At 36.4% G+C, this 18,852-nt stretch overlaps 1 protein-coding gene across 1 annotated transcript in view; it reads right to left on the bottom strand.

The window, feature by feature from the left end:
* Window positions 1-6,795: 6,795 nt before the first annotated feature.
* AGPS (alkylglycerone phosphate synthase) overlaps window positions 6,796-18,852 on the bottom strand; it is a 139,648-nt gene continuing 127,591 nt past the window's right edge. Inside the window, exon 20 of the mRNA XM_036857223.1 lies at window positions 6,796-10,645. Coding sequence (XP_036713118.1) covers window positions 10,524-10,645 — 122 coding nt within the window. The 3' untranslated portion in view covers window positions 6,796-10,523. The remainder of the gene's footprint in view (window positions 10,646-18,852) is intronic.

The following is an 18,852-nucleotide window of genomic DNA, read 5'->3' as shown; positions in this document are numbered from 1 at the left end:
CTCCTAGAACTTCATGTACTCAGTGCTAAAAGCACTTTTCTTGACAAAAAAAGATTTCCCTATATTTCTCAAGCCTTTGCTCCTTTAAGATTTCTTCATAATATCTGCACAGTGTATTTTTAAAAGATCAAATATTAAATCCATTATTTCATAACCTTAGTCAACCCATCTCCACACAAATGTTCAGAATATACGCATGTGTTTGTTGTACCCAAGTAGTTATTTCCATTTTCTCAGACATAAACAAAAACTTGTTCTGTGCAGAACCACCAAGCAGACTCGTTTGATCAGTGACATGACATGCCTACAAAAGGATTCGTATTTCTCATGACAGCCCCTCTTTGAATTTGCCCTCAGCTGTGGCATGGATATTGACACTAATGTCATCTGTGAAGGTCAGGTGTACAGTGGCTAACTCTGACCCATTCATGAGAAGCAGACAACTGGGAATTGGGAAAACTGCGGGGATGGCAGAGATCATCGAGCAATGAGACAGCTGTAATCATAGAAGATGACACTCCCTCCCAAAGGGGTGATATAGGAACACAGAGGTATGGCCTCTCAGACCTCAGAGGAGCACCTCAGGTGGAATCCAAACAGAATTGTCAGTGATAGGTTTGGCTTGAGGTTAGAACAATTTGTGTGTTTGTTGAGGGCTATGGGGTAGATGCCCAAGTAAATAAGCTTCTAGTGAGATAAGGAAGGGCAAATGAGAAAAAAAAAATTTTTTTTTTAAAGAAAGGGCAAATGGCTTGGAGGGGAAGCGTTAAGAGAGTAACTTTCCGACCCTTCTATCCTATAATCCTTGCTTGGGCTCATTTCCACACTGGCATTCGGAGGGTTAGCAGTGCTGGAAGTCTGTTCAGGTAAGCAGAATATGGCTATCTACACTAACTGATTTTAAAAGGATAACATCACCAAAGACAAACCTTTCATTTCTGGTGAACATCAGCATTTTTAAATACAATCTTTGCTCTTATGTTCCTCTGTCTTTTTTTTTTTTTTTTTAATGACTATTGGTGATCTGGAAACATCTGGGAGGTTGTGCTTTCCTGAGGGTATTCTCTGCCACACTGAGCAGCTTCCTACCAATGGTGTGACTTGCAGCTCACTATCCACCATTCACTAACTGCCTCTTATCCCCTGCTGACCTACCACTGGGACTAATGTGGCATTTGGGGCTTTCGTTTCCACTTATTGGGCTATATACCCTTAGTATTAGTTAAACAGCACATTTTGTGATGTGCCAGTAACTCTGGGTTCTTGGTTGTCCAACCACATAATCACCATGACTGTAACCATCAAGCGCTATACTTATACCTTCATCCTAATTATAAAATATATGCAACTTTTTGAGTACCCTAATCCTTCAGTAGCAACCTTAATTCTTAAATTAGCAGTTTTAAGGAACTGTGACTTTCCAAAGAACCTAGATTGGTCTTAGATTATAATAAAACATTGCTTTAATCTTAAATAGTTTTCAATTTCTAGTCTCTCTACAGGAATATGTATAACTTATAGTAACAGGTTACTCTTACATTTTTAAGTACAGCTCAAAGGAATACAATATTAAAGTTATAAAAATGCAAATTTATTAAGTCCATCAAACACAGCACTTCCTTTCATGAGTTTCTATAAAGGCATCTTTGCAGGGATTAAACACTTACAGAGCATGACAGCATCTGGGACAAAAGGCTTCCTGGTATTTCTATGGCATGTAGTCACGAAGACAGCTGTTTCCCCTCTGTACTTGTGCCCTTCTGTGGAGGGCAAGGACTAACAACCTACTTTAAAAAGCAGAAATTCTGTATACATCAGACTTACTACCCAGCACAAGCAGCCTAGAGCAGTGAAGCAGCCAGCACAGAGGCTGGATTTTGTCAGACCTGGCTCCATCTCCTGGCAATGCCACTTCCCAGCTACTAACAGTGTGTGTTATTCAGCATCGCTAAATCTCAGTTATTTCACCGGAAAAAAAGGGGACGATACCATACATTTCACAGGGTTGTTGTGATAACAATCAGAACCTCTTGTCTAGGGTTAAGTGCCCAGCAGTGTCTGGCTAATAACGGTTAAATTAAAAAATAAATTATTAATGCAATAATCAATTCTAGGGCAGTGTTTGGCAAAAATACAGAGACTCATCAGAATCACTGAGACTGACTTAGAAGGGACCTCAGAGTTTTTCATTTTACAAAAGATAGTAGGCCCAAATAGGAAAAGTGACTAGTAGTTTGGTAGAGAAAAATGGAGCATCCGCAAAATTTCCAGAATAGAACCCTTTTCACTGTGTTCTTAAGACTCAGAACTCCACCTTCTCCTAAGTTATTTTACAGCTTTACAGTGGCAAATTTCAGTCATTTAAAAAAATTATCTTTCCAGATCTAATGTGGACACAATGAGGTACAAAGGATGTGACAGAACTATGCAAGAATGGATTTAGATGTTGTCCATCAGTCAATACTACGCCCAATCAACAGATCACATCAGAAAATGCAGCACAAGATGAGTTTACGAGTATATTGAAAAAGAAAGAGACATGCCCCTGAAGGCAAACACAGGCAAAAGTAAATGTGCTGGCAGTTAAAGACTTCATTTGTTTTTCTGATAGGGTAGCACAGGAAATCGGAGCAGCAAGCTTTAGCAAAGGATTTCAGTCTGGCAGCTGGCGATGTTAAATCCAAGTAGACGTCATTTGCATGTTTAATGTTTGTCTGGCATAAACGTTGATTCATTGAAAAAAGGCCTATTTGTTGACAAAATGTAAAAATATGAGGTGAACAAGAGCACGTCAAGTGGAAATGTGCGCTAGCTGAACCCTGAATGCTCTTTCCTGGATGTGTTACTGGGCAGGCCCTTGTTGTGTGTTGCAGATGCCTGCCATTACTTGGTTGAGAATCCAGACAGTACATGTCTCAATTCTATTGATGTCCCAAAGCTGGATGGGACAAAAAATACTCTGGGTAAGAGTCAAGATTCTAAAATTTTGAAAATCTGGAACTAAATACAGTAAGATACAAATTTTAGTAAGAATAAATATAAGTAATGAGGCTTTAAAAAATCAGCCTCAGGGATTAATCTCCAAAATATACAAACAGCTCATGCAGCTCAATATCAAAAAAACAAATAACCCAATCAAAAAATGGGGGGGAAGACCTAAATAGACATTTCTCCAAAGAAGACCTACAGATGGCCAACAAACACATTAAAAGATGCTCAACATCACTAATTACCAGAGAAATGAAAATCAAAACTACAATGAGGTATCACCTCACACTGGTCAGAATGGCTATCATCAAAAATCTACAAACAATAAATGCTGGAGAGGGTGTGGAGAAAAGGGAACCCTCTTGCACTGTTGGTGGGAATGTAAATTGGTACAGCCACTATGGAGAACAGTATGGAGGTTCCTTAAAAAACTAAAAATAGAACTACCATACGACCCAGCAATCCCACTCCTGGGCATATACCCAGAGAAAACCATAATTCAAAAAGATACATGCAACCCTATGTTCATTGCAGCACTATTTACAATAGCCAGGACATGGAAGCAACCTAAATGTCCATCCACAGAGGAATGGATAAAGAAGATGTGGTACATATATACAATGGAATATTACTCAGCCATAAAAAGGAACAAAACAGTGCCATTTGCAGAGACGTGGATAGACCCAGAAACTGTCATACAGAGTGAAGTAAGAAAGAGAAAAAATATCGTATAATATCGCTTATATGTGGAATCTAGAAAAATGGTACAGATGAACTTATTTGCAAAGCAGAAATAGAGACACAGACGTAGAGAACAAATTTATGAATACCGAGGCAATGGGGGAAGCCGGGGGTGGGATGAATTGGGAGACTGGGATTGACATATATACCTACTATGTATAAAATAGATAACTAATGAGAACCTACTGTTTAGCACAGGGATCTCTACTCAATGCTTTGTGGTGACCTAAATGGGAAGGAAATCTAAAAAACAGGGGATATATTTATATGTATAACTGATTCACCTTGCTGTACAACAGAAACTAATATAACATTGTAAAGCAACTATACTCCAATAAAAATGAATATAAAATAAAAACTCAGCCTCCATGGAGATGTGGCCAAAATGGCACATGCAGAAAAGACAAACTGTTAAATTCAAGTTCAGTGTGAGATGACAGTGCAATATCCACCGTCCACCAAAAATGCAAGAGTGACTAAAGAATATTGGAATAAGGGAATCATTGGTCCTATTCTGGAACATTCAGAACTCGACACCTCACTTTAAGAACATCAAAAGGGCACATATGGAGAGAGATTAGGATGACGAAGGGTCTAGAACTGACAGGAGCAACAGCTGACTGGAGAAGATCTGGGGGAATGTGAGCTGTCTTTAAATACCTGCAGAGCTGCCCTTCAACAGAGCAACTGGGCAATTCTTCATGACTACACAAGACAGAAGTTACGTTAATGGATAGAAGAGGGAGACAGATTTCAGTCTTATAAGTAAAAACCTCTTAATACTGGAAGATTTCAGAAAAGCCTTGCTGGAAAAAGAGTAAATTCCCATGCGGTCACAGCACATGTTCAGAAAAACTGGTGATCTATTTGTGGCCTGAGGGGTGGGGAGGTCAAATACCAATTGTGTTTGGGAAAAAGATGAGGTGATTTCTAAGGTTGATTCAGTCTGAGCCTTATATGAGCCCGGTAGAAAACTGCTTTCTTTAACTAACTATAACTAACTTATTATATAAGAGCTAAACTCTTAGTATGGCAAGTTATTATTTAAATGTATCAAGTAAGACTGTGTTCGACAGGTCCAATCTTCAGTTATTTCAGAGCCCAGACAACTATAACCTTCCCTCCAGTGTGGGAGCCACAGGCAGGGACAAAATCAGTATCTGTGCACTTGTCATTCACTACTAGAGAGGCTACTTATGGGAACAGACTGTAAAGATTAGATGGAATCAACATGAAAAAAAGCAACAATTTCTGTAACAATGAGTGGTTTTGGTATTGTTTTATTTTTTTCCCAGCACATCTTAAAAATCACACATGGGCATTTGCTTATAGAACAGTACATTCTAGGAAAAGCAGTAAAAGGAGATCCAAACATACACTGAAAGCACAGTATATAGACTACGTGTTGAGCCCTTTGGAAAACAGTATGGCTCAGTCTGAATTGACAAAGCTATGCTGGACTCCCTTAAGAATTTTCCTTCCCACTACATATCCACTTTTAAGACTATTAATGTAAAGAGAAGAATTGTTTGTATGCATTAGTTACAGCAGTATAATGGCTTACATACAAGTGCTTACCCACATGTAGTTCCCAGAAGATGACTACAGTACTGGCAGGAATATGCACTGCCTTAGAGGAAGACTCAGGATAAGATATTATTCAAGTCAAGTTGTATCAGAGCCAAAGTATTTCACAGGCTTAGCAAAAAGGGACAAAAATTAAGAAATATAACCTACACATATTTCTCAGAAGATTTATCATTGTTCAGAAACAGAAACATTCATTATTCTGAAGGCACCATCACACACAAAAAGGACTGACACCTAACATAAGGAACAGGAACCCACCCCCCTCCCCTCCTCCAGGCTCTGCTCCTCAGGGAGCTGTGTGAGCAAACACCCAAAACATGTAGTGGGTGTCTCCAGGACTGAGTATGCCACATCCACCAAGCCACACCTTAGGGCTACTAAGTTGGGACAGAAGGAATGAAAATGCAACAAAGAAAGTACATGTAAATCCCACTGACTGAATAGGTATATGTGAGAGTACAGGTCCACCACACAATTAGTTAAATATGCTAGAATAGGTGATTGAAACCAACACTGTGGAAAGGATCTTCTGTGTTTCCACACACAACTACTTCATTCCTGACGTGTTCTTGAAGAGGAATAGCCTTGAACTGCTACACAAGCTCTGGCCTTAAAGACTTATCCTCTCCCACTCATTTTAAATAATGGCTATTTCATTGAAAAAAAAAAATCCCAACAAGGCACTGTGAGCTTTTGGGGACATTCTTTAAATAGCTCAAAAAATAATTATTTAGAGAAACTTTATACCAGCACAAGCGTTTCATGCCCTTTTTGGATATGTGAACAAGATTGCTTTAGGGGTTAAACAACATGTTTCATAGGGTGCTTACAAAAAACACTGCCAACAATAAGATGCCTGAAAAACATGTATATATGCTGCTTAGAAATCCACACTAAAATACTTTTTTTCCTTCTCTCTCCTTCTCACTGATTTGGAAGTTCAGAGTCTTGGAAAAATGCTCTTAATGATACTTAATGTGTTATTTTTGTTCCTTGTGGAAAAAAAAAAGTATAAAATAATCTCCTTTGGGAACCAAAAAAGAAACCTTTTTTATGTTCACAGAACTAAAGTTACTTAATTCTGTGATGGTTCTTTGGCTTCCGTGGCCCTTACTCACGTTTGTTAAGGAATTCTTGTGGTTAGGAGAGCACAAGAGCACTCATTCTTTGAGGATCTTCCAAGGTTCAAATGGGAATGCTTCAGGTTCACAGGAGACTACACACCTCCTAGGAATATAACATTGATTTAAAATAATTAGAGAGTAATAAAACCTAGCTAACAATATACTCATCTATAAATCCAAAAGGATTTAGTGATATTTAGGTTGCACTTGATCATGCTTCATCAATAAAATGATAAAAATTAATTTTGTTTTCAAATCAGAGGAAATATGAAGATGAAGAACTAAAACCGAAAGACAAACCCAGACGCAAACAGAAGAATGAACAGCTTCACACCCCCTCTGAAGGAAAAAGTCTCTTAAACCCAGGTCCATTTTATTAATAATATAAGTTTCTATGATCTGTTGACATTACAGGTAGTTTTTACAGTTAAATTTCACACTAAAGACAAACACTGTTTGCTTTAGGGAGCAGAAAGCTGAGTAACTTACATCCTTCATGTTACACACTGTATTTCAATAGTTTAAAACAATCTTTTACACCTTCTGGATTTCCACATCAATGTACTATATGAAATTAATGAGGATTAAATGTATATATTGACAGGTGGCTCATTTGGGAACGTGAAGCCTTGAGCAAAGGCAAGCTTTCATAAAGCCAAAGGTGATTCTGGATTCTTCAATCCTATCCTGGCACTTGCTATTTTCGGCTTTTCTCCCACCACGAGCTAAACCCTAATTAAAATCGAAATCGCCAGAGATTAACTGGTAACAAAAAGCTATTAAAGCTGTCCTTAACTCCTGTCTCAGTGCTTCTTAAAATGTAGATATGCTTTCCACAGAATTCCACCTTGGCTGCTTCAGGCACCAGCATGTGCAGTTTGTGCATCAATGCATAATAAATGTTTGTGTTCTACGTTTACATAGAATAGATGTTCAACCAAACTCAGCCCATTTGAACAGCCAAGGTTACAGACTTCAGCTTGGGACCACAGGGCTTCTCTGATCAGCTATAGTTAAGAAGTTGCAGCTATAAAAAAATATGACAATGGAAAACCTCTGAAGCCAACATGCAAAAGTCATTTTCAAAACTGCAAGCTAGGACTCAGCAGTCACTAAGAGAATATTCTGAAAAAGAGGTTTTCTTGCAACCATCTGTATCTGGTTTAATACACACACTGATGGAAGTTCATCCTTCACTGCATTTTTGTTTTCCAAAATACATCAACACAGCTATGTATACTAGAATGCTTCCAGCTTCATAAACAGCTTTTAAGTAATAGTACTGTAGTATGTAAGCATTTAGGAAGAAAACTCCCAATTCCTCAAGAGAGGAAAGAATTTAATCCTCTTTCTTTGTGGTAAAATGCTGGGCACAATCAACATGTGGCTTCTGCAATTCTTACTAAACTAAAAAAGCTCACGTTACTTAGCATAAGACTAATAAACTCACTTATACACTGTAAAGTGCACCAAACATTAAGGCAGCTGTTTCTCTAGGGGTCAGTAAAGCCTGTTCATACTGACTCTAGTATTCAATGCCATTTCTCACTAGCAGCAAGTTCCCATTCCCACTAAAATGTCAACCCAAATGTGACATCATCAAATAAAATATGAGAAATATGACTAATTTAAGAAAGACAAGTCGGTGTTATGCAGTACTGAAAACCAAATAGGCTACATAAATAAACTTATTCAAGTCTCACATAAATTCCCCTGGCTTTAATTTTTATGAAGTCATTTTCAGATATTTCAGAAACAGGAGGCAAGGTTTTAAGTGCTTCTGTGTATATTCAGGAACTCAGCTCTCCACAGACACTAAGTATATGCTGAGGCACCTCTCAGAGGTGGGCACGTGGAAGCAGGGAAAGCCTTTCTGATGTACTAAATCAGAGTGAAACAGTTCTGATGAGTGTTTATGTGTTTCAAAATGATCCCTGTAGAAATGATTCTAACTACAAAATGTAGTCATCACTACAAAATCAAGGTTGGAGAGTCATGCGTGCATGGAAGAAAACAAAAGCATAAATCACTAATTTCCATAAGGTTCATGTAGAATAGTGAACAATTTCAGGTGTTACATTTCCTAATTCTGAGGTTATTGAAATCTGAACTCCCTAGGAAAGAACGTTATAACAATCACGTGCAAAGGAATGGATCTGCTTATGAATCTGTAAGTTTTATTTTTAAAAAATTACTCAGAAACATGTATACACTCCAGTGAGATATTAGTATCGTATTAAATTTTACATTTTGATCACCAATTAATTACTTTCATGAATAGATGCATTTCATAAAGCTGAGATTTTTATAATTCTAGAAGCAAGTGTAATTTCCTCATCAAGTATCCAACTATTTCATATATCAAGGGCTTGAAGCAAAGATCTGCTGGAAATTTTATAATTAAAAATAAATCACCAATGAAGAGAGGCAGCTTCTAATAAATAAATATTTAGTTTTTGTTGTTAAACTAATGTTTCATTTTGATTTGCTTACAGATTTTAAGTTTATTAGTTTGAGGCCAATTTTATTTGTTAAAAATTATTTATCATTTTGAAGTCTTAAAAATATCATTTTGTGAATCAATTTTAGATTTTCTGGTTAAGGCTACTTCAGATATAAAAGGTATCAAACTGCCCAAAAATACTTTGGAGCTGTTGCTACACAGACAGACAGTGTGTCCTTTTAAAGGATAGTCTGCATTTTGACTCATATTAGCTGATCAAATATTAATTCTAAAAAAATTATCAAAAGTTAGGTATTGCATTAAGAAAAGAATCTGTCTCAAAATGTGAACCATGAACCTTGACAGACAGTGATTCAAAGTAATCATTTCATTTATTTTAATATCCAGGTTTGAATGTAAAAATGTTTGCTAAATGTGGTTAATGTTCTCCCTATTGTTTAAGAAATATGATATTTCAAACTTTTGATTATGGGATGTGTATTAATACATTATTATTTTTTAAATTTAGGTTAAACCAGTAATTCAAAAAAGGCATTAAAACCATTATTAAAAACTAAATTTTACTTTAGGAAAAGAAACTTTACTTTTATATGGAAATTTATCACGTTGTTTGGGTTAATTTTTTTTAAAAAGGTTTTTTGTCATTCAAACTGTTGAGGTTTTCAAATTCAGTAGCTGAATGATGACTGTTTCTTTAGCCAAAACAGTTCTTTGAACTGGAGACATTCCGTGTAAGAAGTCTTCCCTCTTCTGCTCCTGTTGTAGCTTCTTCTGCATCTCAGCAACAAGAACGTGAAATGAGAAACATTAGAACTCTAAGTTGAATAAAGACATTCCTTTCATGGTAAACCTGTTCTTCACGTACAATGAGTGATAAGTCAGCTTTTCTTATAAAACATATTATGAATGAATTAGGATATAACAATATGTTATCTCAGTGATACAAATACAACTCATACCTCAGCAGAAACAGAAACATGGAGAACAAAAACATGTCCCCTGACAGAATAAAGCATACTAATGATTTAAGGTTTTATAACTGTATACTAATTTCAAAGAAAAATGTAGGCCAAGCACCTTACAGAACTGAAGGCATCCTAAATAAGAGGTTGCCTATATTCTTTCATGGGTATTCTCCCTTAATGACCTATTCACACTAGAATGCACTCTTAAAAAAACATACATGTATATCACTCCTCAGTGGAATCCTTCCCTAGATAGCTGCTTCCCAGAAACGTTCTTTTAAAAAAGAGGCTAGAGAAACAATAGATGACACCAAAATCTGGCTTTGTTCCTAAGAAGAAGCATCAATACAAAACAGCTGGCAGCATCTTCTTCTGAAATTAACCATTGGCAGCCTTGTGCTGCCTGACTGAAATTTGAAATGACAACCAGTTGACTGTAAACTGATACACCTACAATGAGAGAGATTTAGGAATACCATCTGTCAATTCATAGATGTAGAAACAAAACAAACTACAGAATGAAACAAACTTATTTTAAACCGACAAACAAAGGTAGCTGAAATAAAGTCCATGATGTATTTGATTACTGGTATAACCATAGTTAAAGACTTTAAAAAAAAAGTGACATTTTTCTTAACAACAGTAATGGATTTATAAAAGGTTTCTGTTTCCAAAGATGTTATTGGGGTCCACATATTCCTTGACAGACTTCAGCATCCCAAAGCCGACATCAGAGATACTTTCCTTTAGCCACTGCTTCCGTAACTTGCCCACTGGAAAAACAAAATCAAAAATGCTTCAATATACACTATGATGCTGGGAACCAATCAATCTTATGAACATGAATGAACAAACACTGTGTGATAAATGCTTTTATTCAAAAATGAGAAATGTTTTGCTGTATTTGATTTATTGAGCCCACCAGACTATCAAGCTCATTAAGCTCAGTGTACTCCCAGGGGGGAGCCTGTGCTCCACAGTGTCTCCTTTCTCTGTAAACTGTAAAATGGAGATGAAGGGAGCCTGCACTGAGATTATGGCCCATTTTACAAATAACAAAATGAGAAAAACATGCATTTCAAAAGAACCCGCCTCCTGTCTTTACCAGAACATGCCAAAGTTTCAGAGAAAATAAAGTTAACTAAAGAAAACATATCCAGATGAATTTGCTGGGTATACTACAGCAAAAATTGACAAGCTATATATATCCATAAAATATTTTGAGAACAAAAGCTTTTAAAAAATTGAGAAAATCTGCACTTCGGGCTTAAGAAAAAAATTTGGTTATGAGCTTTCCATTTGCATTTTCTTTTCATATGATTTTAAAATAAATTTGCATGTTCAAATAATTATTTTCTTCCTATTATTTTTCCAGAATTAGAGTTTTTTTAGGCACTAAATAAATCAAATACCTAAACCATCTTAAATTTAATTATCTGCTTTTATACACTGTATCATGTTCCCCTTCTTTGTTTCTAAGTCTTGCTAATTTATTCTGAGAATAACGAATATAATCGTTAGCAGCATAAATTATATTTTAAAAGGCATTCAATGAAAATGTAACCTTTTCTAAGCAGAACTTTTATAAGAAAGGATATGCACTTAATCTATAAAAGAATTCTGAAATGTCAATTTGCTTTGGCATTAAAAAGCAAAGCAGGATGCTGATTCATCTATGGGAAAATGGATAAATCTTATTTACGGGTAGGATTATTTGTGGTTAGTACTTTTCAAATGTATTATTGTAATAATTGAATTCAAATGGTCATTTTCCACAAATGTTCATTAATGATCCAAAGTCATCAGCAGCGATTTAATTGGCCAACTAAAATGGGAAGCCTTCTTTCATTAAAGTATTCAGCCTGTCATTCTAAAATGCACTCTCATTTATCAGGCTTCAGTGATCCACCATAGCATCTGCCTTTTGGAAAACTTAAATACCATTTTAAGCTCAACTCAAACCGTCTTTTGTGTCCAGTACGCCAGGAAACCACCAGTTGTCATTAAAATAATAAATAGCATGACATTCTCAGAAAGCAAAATATTTCTGCTTGGCTTCTAGAAATAAAAAAGCATTACTGGTATTAAGAAGAGGGAAAATGCTCTACAGCAGGAAAAAAAAATCTTAAATTCAAAAGAAAAATTCTGTTTAAAAGAGCTCTAAAACCAGAAGCCAAACAGTACAAACTGCTATTCATGCAATCTCTACCACCTAAAAGATGTTCTACCAGGTCCTCATACTATCTCCCTAAGGGACAACTCACCACAATGCCTCAGCCTTAGTTTTCTCATATGCAAAGGGATTAGAAGCTACAGAATCTTTTCACTCCAAATATCCTACGATTTTTGCACTTAGAAAAAGTTACAAATCAGTTGTTTCCAGATTTACTCCAAGGTATTAAAAGAAAAAAAAAACCTACTCTCTGAATGGTAGAAGTGGCAATATTATAAGCTACCGACAGAGGCAACTCAAGAGAGTGGGATGAAAAGCAGCCAATGCCAGTCTCCACTGTTATCTGTAATATAGTTTCACTGAATGTGTCCTGTGGTTATGGATGTAATTGTCCTGAAAAGACTGCAAACAACTGCTCTGACAAGATGGAGCACATTAGAACCTCAGCAGGATGCCCAACAGCTAGCTCGTCTGCCTGGTTTTACACCTCTAGTAATAATCCAATTCCACAAGGAGCTGAACCATCCTCTGAGAAGCCACCCAACAGCCACTGCATATTTAATGAAGTCGCTCACCAAGCGCTGGAAAACAGAAGGTGCTTGAAGTGCATCATTAGTTCTGTCAGAAGGATAATTTACACATCTATCTTGTCAAATTTTCTATGGTTTATACTTTTACAATAATCAATCTAACATACATTTGATTAGTGAACTAGAAAGTTAAAAAAATAAAAGGCAGTACAGGCAGCATAGCTGTGGCCCCTCAAAAACATATCTGATAAAATAATTTAACCCCTGGATGGCCTGATGGCAGAGGTCTGTAAGCTTCTTCTGTTAGTGATAACAGAATTTGAACTGACGTCAGAAATCACAGTTTATGCAATTAAAGGGACTAGAAATCTTTTTGGATTTGCTTAACAATTTAAGTCAACTACATTACAGGATAAATGTACACATAGAAAAGAGAGTTTAAGCAAAAATGCTTAATAAGCGTTTATAATATGAGATTATTGGAAATAGTCTTCATAAAATTCTAGAGAACCTTCTCTGGCTGCATCAGATGAATTGATAAATTAAAAAAACAACAATGAAACATCAAAGGCCCTAATCCCAAAGATGGGATCATATTTCAAAGTAGAAGACTTTTATTCCAGAGTTAAACAACAACAATAATAATGCCATGTGTACAATCTTTATTTGCACTGCTAGGCATTTTAGAAATTAGCTGATTATACTGATCTGGACATGTGTAACACATGTGTGTGCACAACTATATAGTAGCTGCTTACATATCTGTAGACTCATTTTCAGAAAAGGAAGCATGCCATCCTAAAGGGGAGAATGGATGAATGAAAACAGCAAATAACAGGTGGTCAAAGACTACTTCAACATTCCTTGTATGTACAGTTATCCATGAAAAGTCATGTGTGCCTTCATACCACATGAAGCTTACTCCTCTTTCCAGACCTGGATTATCTGATGTGGGATATTCATGACTACTGACTCAACTACACTCCTGTGACTTCTGATCCTCTAGAAGTGTAAACTTAGCTTGAGAACCAACACTAGAGCTACAAAAAGCCAAATCCACCATTTCTGAAAATAAGAAAGAGACCCCGTATTCCATAATTCTCATTTTTTCTACATATTCAATGCTCAAAATACTTAAGCCAGGTATTTAAGAGTCTTAGATGTATTTTTAAAGGTACAAAAATCATAGGCCAGCCAAATACTAAACATTACAGAAAACTAATGGAGGAAATTCTTTGTCTGCTTAAATTAAAAGTGGAGCTCGCTTTTTTACAATTTAATTTCTTATACTGTATATACAGACAGAATAAAATAAGTATTTTGTGTTTTTTACATAATATACAGTACATTTAAAAATTATACTTTGGGGACTTCCCTGGTGGTCCAGTGGTTAAGACTTTGCCTTCCAACGCAGGGGGTGTGTGGTTTGATCCCTGGTTGGGCAACTAAGATCCCACGTGCCTTGCGGGCCAAAAGCCAAAACATAAAACAGAAGCAATAGTGTAACGAATTCAATAAAGACTTTAAAAATGGTCCATATCAAAAAAAAAATCTTAAAAAAAAAATATACTTCAGAACAGAGAAAATAGAAGCTTTTTGAAATCACAGGCTCAACAGTCCCCTTTGGGTGCTAACAGCTCCAAGAAAGAATACATTTTGTGGGAAGATCAACAGCAAAGAATGAACAGACATGTATATAAGAGGGATGGGTAATGGGAGTCTTGTGTGTGGAAAATGTGAACATGTTGGCCAGCCTAGCCACCAAAAATTATCTGGAACTAATCTTTGTGGTCTAAGGGACTGAAGACTTAGCAGAAACTACCTAATAATCTCATCTTAAAAGGGACACATCTAGGGTCTGCTAGCCAGAGTTCTTTTTAGCTAAATTAAAAACTCTCTGAATTATGAATTTGATTACAAGGCTGAAAAGACTTATTATATACTTATTTAAAAAACAAATCATGGGCTTCCCTGGTGGCGCAGTGGTTAAGCATCCGCCTGCCAATGCAGGGGACATGGATTCGAGCCCTGGTCCGGGAAGATCCCACATGCCATGGAGCAGCTAAGCCTGTGCACCACAACTACTGAGGCTGCGCTCTAGAGCCCATGCTCTGCAACAAGAGAAGCCACTGCAATGAGAAGCCTGCACACCGCAACGAAGAGTAGCCCCTGCTCACTGCGACTAGAGAAAGCCCGCACGCAACAACGAAGACCCAACTCAGCCACAAATAAAAATAAATAAAATGAATTTATAAAAAAAATTAAAAACAAATTATGAAATGGGCTGTACGTTTAGAAGATTACTGAAGCTGAAGCTCAGAAGGAGAATTTAGCCAAAGTTAAAAGCACCTAACCATTATTAAAATAACAGTATTTTGAAAGTTCTACTTTGGGCCTCCTGAATACCTTTTTAACACTATTCTACAGGTCAGATTTAAAAAAGAAAATCTAGATTTAGCTTCTTGTATGAGTGATCTGAGCACTGACTTTGTATTTCAAGATTTAATTAATCCAACTAAACTACTGGTGGATTATCTAAGGAACTAGCGCTACAGGGACACCAACCTCTTGTCAGATGAGGTTCTGGCCCCATGCAACTTGATCTGAACTGAAGAGAACAGAGAAGGACAATGGACAATTTCCACTCTTTCTGGTATCTGGTGATCTGACTATGATGATGTTTCTTTGGGAGGGAGTGGCGTGGGGTAGAGCGTTCAACCTGAAAAGAGGATTTAGTTGTCCATCTGTTTGTGCTATAAGGCACTTGTGTGTGGGGTAGAGCATTCAACCTGCAAAGAGGATTTACTTGTCCGTCGGTTTGTGCTATAAGGCATCTGTGTGTGTGTGTCTGGCTTTAGTGGAGGTACATGCTGAAGCCAACAGGTTTCCAGCTGAGGGATGTGAATATCCAGCTTTTAAAGACACATGAGATGGGACTATGACTATCGCGGAGTCTAATTTAATGCTTAGTGGATACTTAAAGTCACGTTTGATTTATTAAGTCATCTGATGTATTTTCCACTACTAATGAAACTTCTGACATCAAGATGAAAGATTCATAGATAATTAAAATCTGGTATTATAAGATTTTTCTCTTATTAAACATTTTTAAATGTCAGTTTTCTTTATGTTAAGGTTTTATCTGTGCAGTTTATATAGCAGCTCTAAGATCTTACAGATCCTTGAATAGGTCTTTAGAGATTATGAAACAGAAAAAAAAGCCTGAATTATCAAGATAATAACAGATCGCAAGAGCTGGATTCAATCTGTCTTCAGAACACAATCAAGTGCTAATTCTGCTATACATCCCCAAAAGATGGCTTGACACGCTCAAAGTTTAAACCAAGTGGCAATTAATGCCTATACGACAGAGCTGAAAGCAAGTAAACAGGCCAAATAACATGAAATAGATAAGGACAGAAAAGGACAGTAAACATCATATGCTCCTGAAGACTAGGGCCATGTTTTATTCATTTTTGTAGTCCTGTTGCATAATATAGTGTATGCCACAGAGTAAGAATTCAAAAAATGTTAGTTAAAAAATAAATGTTGAACCAGTTATCTATAAGCCATTTTAGATAAGATGTAGGGATGCAAATATCCAGGGAAAGGCAATCTGGGTTTCCTTAATTTCCTTTGGTTTTATCTGCCTTGCATTCCCTATATTCTGACATTATTTCTTGGATATACTCAGAGCTATTCTATATTAGCTAAGATAGGAGAAGGTACGTCACAGAACCTAACTCTCTTTTCCTTCAAATCTCTAGGAGTCTTTGGACTATATCAATAGCTCTCAACAGAGGCAATTCTGCACCCTAAGGGACACTAAGCAATGTCTAGAGAAGTTTTTGGTTGTCATAACTGGGGCTATGTTACCAGCATCTAGTGGGCAGAGACCAGGGATGCTGCTAAACATACTAGAATGCACAGGACGGCCCCCACACAAAGAATCTAGTCAAAAATGTCAACAGTGACAAGACCAAGAAATCTCGGGCTATATGCTTCCAAAGGTCTGTCTCCTAGGAGCCCAAACAATTTCCATAAAAGCAACATATCTTCACTGCTACAACCAACTAGATTAGCAGTGAATGGCTTTTACTATAGCAAGGTGACCTTGTTCTAAATTTGAGGCTACTGACCAAACTGAAAGAAATTCTGGAAAAAGTGGTAGACAGAAGTTATACTCTGAGAAAACGTACTATTAATGACAAATGCTAGTTTATTTCAGAACGTAACTCCTAAAGACTTGAATCTAATGTCTACTGAAAAAAACTTTTAAGCCATATTTTTGGGCCATTTTCCCAGCCAATGTGTGAAAATATATATGAAATAAAGCTTCACAGCACTGTCTGGTAGAACTTCCTGTGTCGACAGAAATGTTCTGTATCTGCAGTATTTAACACAGTAGCCCCTAGCCACATGTGGATATCAAGCACTTGAAAGGTGGCTACTGCAAATGAGGAAATAAATTTTTATTTCATTTTAATTAATTTAAACTTAAATAGCCACAAGTACCCTAGTGGTTTCTGTGTTAGACAACAAAGACAGAACATTAAAAATTAACTTTACCTAAAGTTACTTTTAACAGATCTTACACTTGAAAATATCTATTAGGATTAACTGTCTGCTAATCACCTGAAACTGACTATAAAAAGTTAATTATTCTGTAACAATATAATAATGTAATAGAGGTATTCTGAGACTAACATCTAGTACTTAGAAGAATCTTGGTCATAAAATTGCTAGGGAGAAAAAGTTCTCTTTAGAGGTCCAAAGAGAAGTGGTATTATCCAAGCCACCTATTCTCTCCTAGTGGCTGAGAAAATACACCTGAAGCTGGAAGTTACTACAGGAATATATAGCACAAGGTAAGAGATGGCAAACACAACGTTGTCCCTGCCCTTTGTCTGGGACTGGGCATCTGTAATTGCAAGGGTAGGAAGGCGCAGGGATCAATACATTCTTACAACAGATTTTCTGTCAGCTCTCAAGTCTGTTCATCCTATGACATAGCTGAAATAGTTAAATGTTCAATTACATCATGGATTAAATTGGATTTTACAGTCTGGTCTTAGAATCTCACTATTTACAACATTGCTTCAGTGGAAAAATATCATAATCAACTTTAAGTTTTGTGAGAAAAAGCCAATCACAAAGAAGAAACTGAAGGAAAAAAAGTTAAGAGTAAAACAAACTTTCTGCTATCTTATGGTAATCTGATAAAGATTCAATATTGGAAAGGCTATACTCATCTGGTAGCTATCAAAAGACCAAAATCACAACCAGCATATTGACACTGATATAGTCAAGATACAGAACATTTCCATCCCCCAAGGATCCTTGTGTTGCCTATTTATAGTCATCCCCACCCCACACCCAACTCCTGGAAACCACCAATCTGTTCTCTGTTTCTCTAATTTTGTCATTTCAAAAATGTTATAGAAATACTATCACACAGAATGCAACCTTTCAGAATTGGTTTTTTTTCACTCAGCATAATTTCCTGGAGATTCATCCAAGTTGTTACATGCATTAATGGTTCGTTTCCCCTTACTGCTGAGTCGTATTCCATGGTATAGACGTACCACAGTTTGTTTAGCCATTTAATGGTTGAAGGACATCTGAGCTGACTCCAGTTTGGGACTACTATGAGTAAATCTGCTCTGAATATACATATACAGGTTCATGTTTTCAATTCTCTGGTATAAATGCCCAAGAGTATAATTGTTGGGTTGAATGGTAGTTACATGTTTGATTTTATAAGAAACTGCCAACTGTTTTTACAGAATGACTGTACCATGTTATGTTCCAACCAGTAATGTATGATTGATCTAATTTCTCTACATCCTTGCCAGCATTTGACACTGCCACTATTTTTTTATTTTAGCTTTCTGATAGGTGTATAGTGGTTTCTCTTGCGGTTTTAATTTGCATTTCCCTAATGGTTATTGATGCTGAACATCTTTTCATGTAATTATTTGTCATTTGTATATCCTCTTCAGTGAAATGATTCTTCATGTCTTTTGCCCATTTTCTAATTGAATTGTTTGTATTTTACTATTGAGTTTTGAGAGTTCTTTATATATTATAGATATAAGTCTTTTATTGGATATGTGGTTTGCACATATTTTCTCTTACTCTGTAGCCTAACTTTTCATCCTCTTAACAGAGTCTTTCATAGAGCAAACATTTTTAATTTTGATGAGATCCAATTTATCAGTTTTTCCTGTAATGGATTGTACTTTTGGGGAACAGTCTGAGAATTCTTTGCCCAACT

Source organism: Balaenoptera musculus, chromosome 7 (assembly GCF_009873245.2).
Source record: "Balaenoptera musculus isolate JJ_BM4_2016_0621 chromosome 7, mBalMus1.pri.v3, whole genome shotgun sequence".
NCBI classification, from domain to species: domain Eukaryota; kingdom Metazoa; phylum Chordata; class Mammalia; order Artiodactyla; family Balaenopteridae; genus Balaenoptera; species Balaenoptera musculus.
The sequence above is the reverse complement of the archived record's forward strand: the minus strand, read 5'-3'. Positions and strand labels throughout refer to the sequence as shown.